Raw genomic sequence first — 13,596 nt, 5'->3', positions numbered from 1 at the left:
GGGTTATATACAGCGCCCAGAAGAGTTCTCCTGTTACACGCTTGACATCATAACAACAGGAGAACCCCATTTGGTGCGGTATAGAACTCTTTTCAAAAAGGTCCTATACAGAACTGACTACACCATTAAGCAAGGTGCCCTTGGGCTGATGTCCAGCTGCTCCAGAGCATCCCACTCTATTGCTCAATGCTTTTCTATGGAGACTGTATTGTCAGCAATAGGTGCACCTTAAAGTATCTGAATTCACTGAACAGACTTCAGGAACAAGTTTGCGTTCTGGAGTGAACAATAATTGAGTTCTCATACTTGTTCCTGTGGGTGGGTGTCTGTTTGCGAGTGAGTGAGCAAGAACGAGTGGTTGCTGTTGCTCTGCGGGAGTTTGAGGAAGTAGTGGTGCACTCAGGTCTTGCCGGAGTTTGATACACTTCACTGAAGCAGTCACGGTTTGGTTTAAAGGGTCTGCTCATTATGGCGACGTGTTAACAGTGACCCTGTTGGATTTTCTCTCATGCACATACACCAACACACACAGGTACACGCACACATCCAAAGGGAGGACCCATAAAGGTGCAGAAGAGGACAGTCTAAAGAGGACCACCTCAGTCCTGGCAGTATGGTAAGCGCACCTCCGAATCTTGCTTCTTTTGTCGCTGCTCCCCAGTTTCAAGATGGACTGTGGCCTTTTTTAGTTTTTGTAGTTGTGTGGTTGTTCTTTATTGCTTTTTTAATGCTGAAAGTGGTCTTAAAGGCTCATTTAATCCCCTGAACTCTTAGGAAATAGTCACTGAATCTAAATAACCCTTGCAAGGCTACATAGCTCATGAGTTAATTCCATAGTAGTTACTGAATCATTCGTAGTAGTTAAAGGACAATCAGTAGAAGATTCTCAGTAATTCATAGCAGTTACTGAATAACTTAGCAGTTCCTGAAAAATTAAGAGCGTTTAATGAATAATTCAAAGATGTCGCCAATATTAAGTGAGGGGTTAAATAGCTAAAGATCTATACATTGCATACTCAGTATATCTGCGGGCTTATAGTGAAAAACTGAAATTCAGCAACCTGATAGCTTTGAGCGGTCTTAAGTTCAGCCGCAGATATGATGCAGATTACACGTGTGATGCCAGTGTTAGGAACAGCAGACCCATGATATTAAAGGCAATCTGAAAGCCACTCATTGTCAGCCTATATATGGCTCAGAACAGTTCAGTGCATGTAAAGCAAGGCTTACACTGCTCACCCTGAAAGGAATTCAAAAAAACAGAAGTGTTAAGCCTCTGGACGGTGGAGGTGGTGGGGCCTGACTGCAATTCCTTAAATGGAAGAGACACATAATTTCTTTCCTGTTTTAACTTCTGTATTGGTTCTGTACAGGAAGTGATATTGCTGATGGGTCATTAGCGCAGGTGGATGAAGAGGGGCACATGTTAGTTGGTCGGTGATTCGGCTCAACGACTTTGTCAATTTGCCAAAGGGTCATCCTGTGTTTGTAGTTCTATTCATAGCTTTTGACAAGCAACAGAGATGGTTTCATGCCCTTTTGTGTACTGATCTCACTGAGTTGCTTAAGAAGTTCGCAGGTGGTGCCATCAGACTCTGTACTAGTCAGCTGACTCATTGCACAGATATGTGGTAAGGCTTATCGAAAGGGAGGGCATACACTGGACAGGCGTAGGGTGGACAAGATATGGACAGTGTTTAATAGGACTTTACCCTGCAAATGGCTGGGTTTGAACTTCACTTGGGCCTGGTTAGGTTTGAGTTGGGACAGGTGTTTGGGCCAAGTTCGGTAATGGTTTGTCCTCGGATTTGGCCAAGTTTGGTTAAAGTTGTCCTGGATTTGGGCCAGGTTTAAATAAGGTTAGAGTAGGGTTTGTCCTTAGTTTCATTAAGGTCAAGGCAGTATGTATGCTGAGTTTGACCTGGATTTAGTTAGACTATTTTAAGACAAAGTTTGTCCCAGGCTTGGGTCGATTTTTGCAAGTTAAGGTATGTTCTGTCCTGGGTTTAGTTAGATGATGTTAAGACAGAGTTTGTCCTGGGTTTGGGCCAGGTTTAGATATGGTTAAGGTTTGGGCTTTAACCTTGGTTAAAGGATAAACTGACTTTGGGCCAATCTTGGTTAAAGGATGTTAAAGCAGGTTTGGTTAAGGCTGAAGCAGGCTTTCTGGGTTTGGTTAGAGGATATGGCAGCAGAGTTTGAACCAGAGTTTGAACCATCAATTAAGGTTAAGGCAGCATTTGCTCTGGGTTAGGCCAGGTTCAGTTAGAGGATGTTAAAGATTGTTTAACTTAAGGTAAAAACAGGTTTTGCCCTGGGTTTGGGCCAGTTTTGGTTAGGAGATATTGTGGCAGAGTTTGTCCTGACTTTGGGCCAGATTTGGTTAGATGTTACTGCAGAGTATGACCTGAGTTTGGGCCACATCTGGTTAAGGATAAAGCAGGGTTTGCCCTGATTTTGGATAGGTCTGGCCACAGTATCTGAGAGAAGAGAAAGGTGTGGCATTGTCTGAAGAGGATGTGTGCATGCTTGCGTTTGAGGAGCCTCAAGGTTCAAGAGGGATTTTCGCAACAGCGGCCTGGTAGTTGCAGGGGGAAGTTAAGATGTGTGTCAGAGGGGCCTGTGGTATCACTACACTTCCTCACCACATCTGTGTTTCTGGAGCTCCTGCTCAGCACTAGCAGCCATACACTCACCAGCAATGACCTTCAGCATCTACACAAACAATCAAAAGAGCCAAAAGTGCCACCAGATGCATCTCAGTCAATAATGTGTCAAGACAATGTGGTAGATTCAAGCTTAATTCTTGTTCTCAAATGCAGGTACTGCAGATTTTCTAGGCTTCCTTTACTCAGCAGTTACCTGTGATGGTACAACAGCTACATCAGATTATTCAGTTAACGACAGGCTGAGTGGTGTATGTGTTTGTTTTGGATTTGCTTGTGCCTTTTTAGTAAGTACTAAAAAGTATTTAGGGCTTTTTTTTTTTGCGAACCCACTCTGAACAATTGTAGTTACTGCACCAAATACATAAACCCCTTAAATGACCAGGGCCCACCGGTAGGCCCAAAGCTTTATTACACACATTTATTTCATTTCGAGTCAAAATGGCCATTAAGTCCATGTTGCTCATTTTCTAACATCAGAGAAAAGGCAGGAAACATATTTAATCAAAAAATGAGGACTACTGTTTTCAGCATTTAGTGTGTCCACTCTTTATTGCAGCTTCAATTCTTCCCACTTTTCTTACCTCCAAAGTTCAGTCTTAGAAGTCGGCTGCACTTTCTGCTTCCCACGAACCATATAATCATAAACATATTCAGCGATGTTAAGGTCTGGCATGGGGGTGGGGGGATGTCCAGTGCATTGCTCTGAGCGCACCAGCAGCTTCTTTTTGATGTCTCAGATCAAAGCTTTAGGCGATGTTTATCTATTGGGGACAGTTTCAGTCTATCAGGTCTAGCAGGTAATTATACATGTCACACTTTCTCTGTAGCTTTTAATCACATGTTGGTCTCCATTTTTCTTTGACTTCCTCCGTCCTAATGTGGATTATCTTATATCTAATTTCGGCCCCACTTTATATGAAGAGTCTCTAATGACTGTGTAGTTACATGTGAACAACATATGCAATAACAAGGTAACTACTAATTATTTAGTCACTGTTACAGATGGATTACAGAAGAAATACACAAGTGTATCTTAATAGTTAATAGTCATAACAGGTCTTAACAGCCTATTCTCTCTAATGTGATTACATGAGGGTAATATGAACGTAATTACATTCGTAATCAGACTAGAACAGCGGTTGTTTTCAGAAGTTTTTTCCAGCAGTTAAAGATATAAAGTCTAAAAACTTACATTAAGACATTACTTGCACTGTATCTGCCAGCTTTCCTAGCATTTATTTTGCTAGGGCTGTGATATTATAAACTGTTTCAACTGTAAACCATGTTTTATGTATATGTGACAGAACAGCAGACGTCCCCTTATATTAAAATGTAACTTTTATGACATTAATTAAATGTTGCATTTCCCCCAAAGCAACGTCTATATTACCTCTCCATTATTGCACAGTACCTACATAACAACTACACAGGAACTGTCCACTTATATTATAGTGTAACTTTAACACTGCACTACAGGAAAGTTCCTGTGTAATTACATGTGTACACTTGTGTAATTACATGAGGCCAACCTGAAGTTGATACACACGTGTAATTAAATTGGCTGTGCTTCTGTAATCCATCTGTATCACTGACTAAATCAGTAGTAGTTGCAATGTTGTTGCATATGTTATTCATGTATAACACCTACACAGTTATTCGAGACACTTAATATAAAGTGGGACCCTAATTTCCTAATGAAAAATTACAGGAAAATGTGCAGTTAATGGTCATGTTGAATGGAAATAAAATAAATAAAAGGTCCGTGACTTGTTCACAGTGCTGTACATACATTGACATTTGCTCGCTTTAATGTGCATCATCAGGTTGTGGATGAACATCACGTCATTCATTCGTAATCCTCAGACATCTATTCTCCTTCCCAAACAGGCTATTTTTGGGTTTCCCTCTGTGAATTTATGATGTAAGCACATATAAAGAAGTCTTTATTCATCCTGTGACTATTTCCATGCACACCGTCATCATTTTCAAGTTTCACTACCAGCAGTGATGACTTAAAGGATACATGCCTACTGTGCCAAAATCCATTAATGTTCTGTCACAAGTACATGTATGCAGTCCACAGCCAAATATGAGCAATAATGGATGAGCTTAGGGGTGAAGAGTTGATGCGAGTGTGCAGGCTAGATTGCATGTATGAGGACGGCACACTGCAGCTTCTGCACAGAACTTTTTTCTCTTAATATTGTTTACACATATGATGTCATCTTTTCTGCATCTTCCTGTTTATATCGCAAAAGTGGTCTTTGACACTTGGTCACATGAGTTAGACCCAGTTTCACCTAGAAATGACTGTTATTTATATATTTAAGATGAAGTGACCCTTATTAGTCCCACAATGGGGAAATTCCACCTCCGCATTTAACCCATCCATGAAGTGAAACACCACATACATACTAGTGAAGACACATACACACACACTAGGGGGCAGTGAGCACACTTGCCCGGAGCGGTGGGCAGCCCAATCCGCAGCGCCCGGAAAGCAGTTGGGGGTTAGCTGTCTTGCTCAAGGACACCTCAGTCATGTGCTGTCGGCTCTGGGGATCGAACCGGCGACCTTCTGGTCATGAGGTTGGTTCCCTAACTTCCAGCCTAAGACTGCCCCAGTATATGTCCAAATGTAGACACCCTTAAAGGAATTTATCCTGTTGGCACAGGTGTTTAATAGCTAACCGAATGGGATGCTTAAGGTCACAATGCTCAATACTGAGCATGGGCTAGAGGGGTGTAATGCCCCCCAGCACTGAGCTTGGAGAAGTGGATCTGCATTGTCTGGAGTGACGGAGCTACATCCAGTACCTTTGGGATGTGTTTATTATCCAGAACTGATCATCCAGCATCAGTACCTGTCCTCACTGATGCTCTTCTGGCTGCCAAACCCTCACAGCAATGTCTTCCCAGAAGAATAGGGGTGGTTAATATAGCAAATTTCCTACAAAAACCCTTGATTTCAGTGGAAATGCTGGATAAGCAGTGTCTACAAAGTTCTGGACATATACTGTACTCATGTACCAATTCATATCCATATAAGGCCAATATGGGACCAAACCTTTGATCCGGTCAGTCAGTAATTGACATGATTGAGCTGATTCATGTTTGATTCATGTATTTTTTAGAATGGCAAAAGTTACAGATGTGTGCAAATTTTGAACTTGTAATTGGTCAAACTACACGTTTTGATGATTTTCTTTTTTGGGGCGATTTTTTCCAATTTTCTTCCCAATTGAGTCGTATCCCATTTCACCCACTAGTTAGGACTCCCGCAGTCACAAGGTAAATAGTGCTAGGAGGGTAAAGGCAATCACAACCATCCCCCAAGTCATATAAAACCAGACACTGCATCTTTTCAAACTCACACTAATACAACATCATTGGACAGCTGAAGACGCTTGGAGGAGAACACTAACCGCCAGTTCTGTTACACCAGCTCAGAGATGCCTGTGCTGATTTCCATCACCAGTGATGGGAAGAAGGGGGCTGACCTACCCACCCAGAGAAATGCTTGATTTAAATTAAAACATTAAAAACATGTCATTTGACCTGAAGTGTCCAAACTTTTGCATACAGTGGGTATATATAACAAATTATGACTCCAAGATCAATGTAATGTGCCTAAGAGGTTCCTTGCATGGTTAAATGTACAGTATAGAACCTTTTAAAAATGGTTCTTTACAGCACCAAAAAAGATTCTACTATTGTGACAAGTCATATTACCGTTTTTTCGCAAGAAGGCAAAATAGCCAGATGTAGTATCCAAATTAAAAGCCCATTCTAAACGTCAACTTCTACGCTAAAGTCTAAATGACTGAAATACAGAATCTAAAGACCTTGCTGTATTACACTGACATAATCATGCCAAAACCATGCCATAACCATGCCAAAACCATGCCATAACCATGCCATAACCATGCCATAACCATGCCATAACCATGCCAAAACCATGCCATAACCATGCCATAACCATGCCATAACCATGCCATAACCATGCCAAAACCATGCCATAACCATGCCATAACCATGCCATAACCATGCTTTAGCCAATGCCATATACTGCCATGAGTTGTCATGACATATTTTGTTTAGTAATATGAGTGTCGTGTTGCCATTACCGGTAATTATCATGACAGATGGCATAATGTTTGATGTTATGTCAGCTTATGTCATGATTATTTTTGCAGTGTACCAGCCTCACATCAAAGACCATGACGTGTAACGACAGTTAACAGGAATGGTATCTGTTATTTTACTTGACGTGTTGTGTCATGTCCTATCCAGACAGGATATGACTTCTGCCATGGCACAGTAGCCACACATGGTGAGCAAAATTAGAAGCCATTTCAAGAAAACAAACTAAAACCTAAATGACCTCCTTTCGGCTAAAGTAGATCATGAAATTATGATGCAATATGCACAAACACACTCATTCATTCATTAATGATTACCCTGGTCAGGCTCCTCCCACTCCAGTGTCCACCACTACCTTGAGTCTAGGCTTGTTTGACTTAAAGGTGCTTGAGTCAAAGTTGAATTTCTAGCAGTTAAATAGGTGAACTCTTTTTTTTTATCTTTAGATCCGCCTCCGGTTCCTACCCACCAACACAAAGTGCACCCCTAGATTTTTGTCTAATCATGCTATTCATCTGTGATTCATCTGTGAGTGTAGCGATGGCCTTTGGTCAGAGCAGGTGTTGAAATCCCGTGTCTCTTTTGTCTGGGAGGGCTGCAAAATTATAGGCCTGCTCAGGCGTTTGATCTCTATGAAGGTGATTCATCCAAAGCATTACTTCACCCAGTTTACTGAGTGATAAAGTTGAATCTGCTTCATTGTTTATGCAAATTTGATTCTTCAACTCTTCATACGTATCATGTTTGCATGCCTGTCTAGGAGGAACATCTCCTAACTCTAGATCCACCTTATTCCCTTCATATGCATGAGCTCCCTTGTTGGAAAGGGCTCTTGTTTTAGCATGCTTGCTGTTGTTACATGCTTTGGCAGTGTGTTTTTTCCCCACAGTGCTAGAACCTGGTCACTGTGGGGTCCACATGGTTTCCTTAGCCATGCAGACAGAGATGGGGTTGGCATTATGTGGTGTAGAGGAGTGTCTTATAAAATGACTGACAGGAGGTCGGTGAAAACACAAACAAGCCCTTTGCTCCACCCTGTGGTTTCTAAACAGTGTTTCCCACGCACATAATGCACTCGTGCTGATGCCACTGTTATTATGATTTTTTAAAATGGTATATTACATCGTTTCCAGGTTATTTGTGCTAGTAATAAAGAAATATATCAACTTAAGCACCTTTAATGCAAGAATGCACAGACTTTTTGGTGCCTGGCTTAATCCAGTGAATTCAGACCAGTGACACTGTATCATGCAGGGGCTGCAGTTTTCAGAGCCAGGCGCTGCAATTCCTCTTATATTTATATTTTTTTTCGAAGAAATGTTACACTGCATATTCAAGAGCTGCCGGCTCACGTGTGGTGCGATCAGTAAAACTGTACAGCTTGATGGCTCTATTCCCTGCTTCTCCCCCAACCACAGCTGGCTTCTCTCACCATCAATCCCTTAGTTTTACTTTAGCTCCGCCCCCTCATCATCTCCATCCCCTGTGTTTAGTTTGCAGCCCCTGCTTATTGTTGCTTGCAGGTGTTTCTAGTTCAGTGTTCATTGTATGTGTAGTCCATATATCATCCCCCTCGTCCCTCACGTTCCTATTAGTTATGATTGTTGTCTTTTCTGGGCTGTTCTGATCGTTATTGTCACCTGCCTGGTTTGGACTCATGTGTTTAGTTATTAATACCCCACATGCTTCTATGCCTTTGTCTTTTTACACGCTGTCAAATTACACCGTGCTTGTAGTTGCATCCAGCGTCCTTGTCTGCTTTGCCTGCATTACATTACGCAGCATTATTTCATCTTTTTATTAATAAAGTGATTTTTTTCTAATCGTAGATAGAAAGTAAGAAATTGTACATTTCAAACCAGGTGTGGCCAATTCATTTTATCTTATGGGCCAAAGTGCAATGTCATTGAATCTAATAAACAAGACAAACAAACTACAAATAAACGGTGCAGGTCAGTTTCAAAAGGTGCCATTAATAATGTTACATTAGGTTTTGGTAGTAAAACACTTTATGAACGCAACATTAAAAGAAAACAAATGAACCTATCCAATTCATTTAATAAGGTGCATGCCGCAGCGTGCAAAAGTTTTGGCACCCCCTGTTGTGTTAAACTTTCTAAGTGAAAATACGTTAAACTATCCTCCACAGACGCAGATGGTGCGGCCTGTGCAAAAGTTATGGCACATTTTATATTGTATTTTTTATTTTTTCCCAACATTTTAAACCCAAATCAGACATCCGGCAGGCAGTCCTGCTCTAATGTATGGCTATTATGGCGGTTTTCTGTTGGGCTAGTGGACCGTCTCACCGCAATAGTTTAAATTGGGGTGCCACTATTTCATAACTCTTTTAAAAACAATTAAATATTTAGAGCTTAGATATTTATAAGGATTTTTATGATCGATTTAAACTCAAGGTTTTAATTGAGGTAGTAATAAGCTAAATATATACATCCTCATTTATACTGTAGTTTCTATTGAGAGGTGTCCATCCCAAACCCTCAACACTATGTTTACAAGCGTGGAAGTGATACATAAATTATTTTTAAAAGACTGCTGTGATTTCTTTTTAAAAACAAAGTTGAACGCTTTAAATTCATCATGTGTTTAATTACTAAATTAAAAAAAAAACAAGTATTTAAAAAAATGCTGTCCCACATTAGTCCATGGGTGAAGCCTTATTTTAGCCATGCCCCTGCATTTTAAAGCAGGAATTGAGACTGCATCCCTGTCCCTCATGGCCACATGAAGAGCAGCTAGATCCCATTGTTTTGAAGTAAATGTGTCCAAAAGTCTGAAAATCAGTGTGAAACATTAAGAATTGCCACTAACGAAACACATATTTTGCAATTAAGGTTACTTTCTGTGTTTTACTGAACAATAATATGAATGTTTGTGTGTACAGCTGTTTACATCTGTGTTCAGTCATGGCCCGGCTAACATTTTTGACTTAACTTAAAAAGTTTTCACCACCGAAACAGTCACTACTGACACAATTGGCTTCAGTAGTGTTATGATTATGTAGGTATAGACAAAATGGAATATTTGTAGTCAATCATTTGTTGTTGATAAACATAATTAAGGTATAGAGTCACGCAAAGCAAAAAGACTTAAGTCTGAACTCGGTGTTTTGAACTCTGACTTTAAAGTCAGTAGAATGATCCACATGAAGTCGCTGTCCAAACAACAACAACATTTTGCTTCCCTACGTCATTTCAACACAGCAGTGTTGTGTGAACATTTCACAATTTCATGACGAATGGGTGAATGGAAATTCTCCAAAATCACTTAAAATGAAACGTTACATTTTTTGCCTTCTCCTGGAAAATGACCCTTCTTTGTTGACACTTTATTGACATCTCTAATGTACGGCAATGAAATAAACATCTTACACTAATTTGATTTCAATTATGGAATGTAATGCCAAAACACTGCGATGCATTTCTGTTTCTACATGGTATGAGATACGATTTCATGTCACAGGAACTGTGTGATTAGTCCTCCTGTTTAAAGTCACAAGTGTAATTAACAGCCTGAAGTGCTGTACTGGCAGCATCCGACAGCAGGGCTGCTGGCTGTGTAACTGGCTTCTGTTTCCTGTGCTGATGACCACATTCAGCCGCATTTAGGTGCATTTATAGAGAAGCAGCAGTACCTCTTTTTTACTGTTAGTGTTACTGTTAGTCTACATCATCTCTGATGTTACATTTCTGAATCAGATATCACAGAATCTTCACATGTCAATATAAGACGATATAACTGCATGTTTATCTAACAATCAGCCACTCTTCTAATATGTTGTCACTGCTGGAATTCCAAATGGGAGCTGTGGAAAAAAAAAAACTCATTAATGTAAGTTATCAGGATTTTATTTCAAGCTATTTTGCACCATTTCTACTGGTCCACTCATCATAAACCTGTCATGCGATGAAAGGACAGCTGGTACTATACACGGTTAAAAATAAAGGTACCATGCAGGTACATGATTTGTTCATCAAGGCATATACACTGTAAGTGTGCCCTGAAGGCGCAACACTGGCCGCTTAAGGTCCAACTGTGTACCTTAAGTAAGTTTTTCCTAGTGTTAAAGTAGATATTTGTATCTTTTTATGAACTAATGTTCAAAAACAGAACAATAAAATAAAAGCCTGGGGGCGAGACGGGGGGTGTGGAGTCAGTACAGCTTAGAACATGTCATTTCAGTGGATTCTGGTGCAGTATTCCTGACTGAAGGTACTGAGATGTACCACCACAGTGACAAAAAAGGGTACTGCTCCTTAGACGTTTCAGCCCATCAGTGTGGATAAGTTCAGCATTATATAATGAAGACCCTTCATTTATTCAATTTCCAGTCACAGCAGTCATTAAGTAAGGTTATTCTGAAGTTATGCACTTCTTAGTAATTATTAGAATACACGTAGAAAAACGCAGAAAAGTCTGAGACAAAACCCAGAATCTGAGAATTAATCCTGAAAATGGAACGTCTCAGTCTCAGTCATGGGTCAAATGTAAGTAAATTTGTGAAATGATCATATTGAGGCATTTGGACATAAACGTCAAACTTGGTCAGGCAGGTCTGTTTAGTCTTATCTCTTCTATTGAAGTTCATGTGCAGATGACTCTCAGGTGATTTTGATCTGCTGGTCAGAGGCTTTTGTCACTGTTCGTGATCAGAGTGGATGCAGCTCGTCAAAGCAAAACAGGGGACAAACACTAAGAACTTCTAATATTTGCGTAAACATGTAAAAGATTCTACTGATTTTCACTCAGATTGTTAGGCTGATAATCATTTGGTTGTGTTACATTGGAAAATAATGCAAAATAAAAGCCTTATCAGTAGCGCTCTCAGACTTTTGGACCCATCTGTGTTTAAGAAAATGACACAGAAGCATCAACAATTGTCTTTTTTTCAGCATTAAATGTGTCACTCTTTTCTACAGGGATACTTTTCCCCACCTCCAAAGTTCAGTCTTAGAAGCTGGTTGATGATTTTCTGAACTAATCAAACCCATTCAGTGGTGCTGAGGTCTGGACTCTGGGGTGGTCAGTCCATCGTTCAGCTTCTTTGTTTGGTGTGTCCGTCTCCTTTTCTCAGTGAGGTTCTTCTTGAACAGCTACACGTCCTTTCAGACCCACAGCACTGAGTGGTCTTCTCACAGTGGAAGGATGGACAGAAACACCTGTGGATGTTTTCAGATCTGAAGCAGCTTGATCTTCTCCTCTCTCTCAGAGACGAAAGCTTTAAGCACTGTTTATCTGATGGGGCAGTTTTGGGGTCTACCAGCTCTTCCAGGTGGTTGTTAGGAGGCCCATTTTCTCTGTAGCTCATTTTTCACTCCAGACTTTCTCCTTCTTTATGCAAGTGGATTATCTTATATTTAAAATTCCCCAGAAATATCACCTGGAAAATTAATATCTTACATGTAATAACAATTTTGAATGGATGTGAAATTTAAAAAAAGGTCGGTCGCTGATTTTGCACAGCACTGTACATTATCAAAAGTTCAGTTCTCTCAATTAAATTGGCAAGAACAGAATTTGATGCGTGTAAAAACATAAAAACGAGGGAAAAAAGCCATTTTATTTCCCTTATTTAATCAATGTCAGTATTAATAATCATCAGCTCAAGTAGAGTTGTGACAGCATGTGAAAAACAAAAGCTTAAACATGCACATGCCACACATGCACGTCTCAGCTCAGTATTTTGCAGCCTCTTCTTTGTTTGCACACACTAGTGGCTAGCTGTGGCTGAAAATACATCCGCCTGTGATAAAAGAGGAACCGATCGCCGTGGATCTCGTCTTTGTCCGCTTCTCGCTGTCCGTTTCTTCAGACTGCTGCCAGAGCATTCTCAATCACTGAGCATTTTGAAATTTTCTTCTTTGGTTTAGCAACGCAAGGCCTGGCTCACTTCCTATGGATGGTTTACACACAAAGTTTTTTCAAGTACTTCCTCAGGGAGGCCAACGGAGGCTATTTAACATGGATTCATATGTATGCTGCCAACTAGGTCTTAATACACAGAACGAAAATATTGATTTGAGATTTAATGTGTTACAGCAACACAGTTCTGACCAAAAGAGGTAAAAGACAGCAGCTGAGTTGATACAAGACATTTTGTTCATGTGCTGCTGAGTGATGCATTTGAATTATGAACCATTTGTAGCCTTCATTTGTCTCTAGCATTATGTAGGTGAAGTGCAGAGGCAGTGGTGGCCTTAAACCTGGAACTAAGTTGTAAATAAATCTGAAACTTTGCTTGTGTGTAAAAAGTGATTTCAGAGCCACTCGGTTCTCCTTGATGGAAACTGTTTACCTTCAGTGTTTTGTGCTTCTGATCATTTTAATAGACGTCAGCGTCACTAATTAATGACGTTCTATTAAAAGACTGGTTTACCAAGAGAGACGCTGGAGGATTTTCACCTGAAATGAGTTCATGAAGCCAGTCTGGTTATAAAAATGATAACAGGACCAGATCAGAGCCAGAATTACTCTTTTAGTACTTTTACTTTATACTTAAGTACATTTGAAGGTACTTTTACTCAACATGATTTGTGTACTTCATCCAAGCTGCAAGCTTCACATTAAGTCATCACTGCGCAGGGCTGCATTAAGTTGACTGAATATGATTGGAAGCTTTTTCACACAAAATGCTGGATACAGTCACGATACCAATGTTTTCATGGCTTGAACTCGTAACCAAACATTCTGCTGACTGCTACTGTCTGCACACTGTGGCTGTGTGCATCAGCAGAATTTTACATTGTGGAAACCACTTAACTAT

The 13,596-nt window shown here is 40.3% G+C and overlaps 1 protein-coding gene across 1 annotated transcript in view; it reads left to right on the top strand.

Moving 5' to 3' along the window:
* The first annotated feature begins 383 nt into the window (after positions 1 to 383).
* myo1f (myosin IF) overlaps positions 384 to 13,596 on the top strand; it is a 71,626-nt gene continuing 58,413 nt past the window's right edge. The window contains exon 1 of the mRNA XM_017686497.2: positions 384 to 616. Within this exon, the coding sequence (XP_017541986.1) occupies positions 614 to 616 (3 nt within the window). The 5' untranslated portion in view covers positions 384 to 613. The remainder of the gene's footprint in view (positions 617 to 13,596) is intronic.

The sequence above is a fragment of the Pygocentrus nattereri genome, chromosome 28 (genome assembly GCF_015220715.1).
Source record: "Pygocentrus nattereri isolate fPygNat1 chromosome 28, fPygNat1.pri, whole genome shotgun sequence".
Taxonomy (NCBI): Eukaryota; Metazoa; Chordata; class Actinopteri; order Characiformes; family Serrasalmidae; genus Pygocentrus; species Pygocentrus nattereri.
Note: the sequence above shows the minus strand (reverse complement) of the source record. Positions and strands in the feature narration are given on the sequence as shown.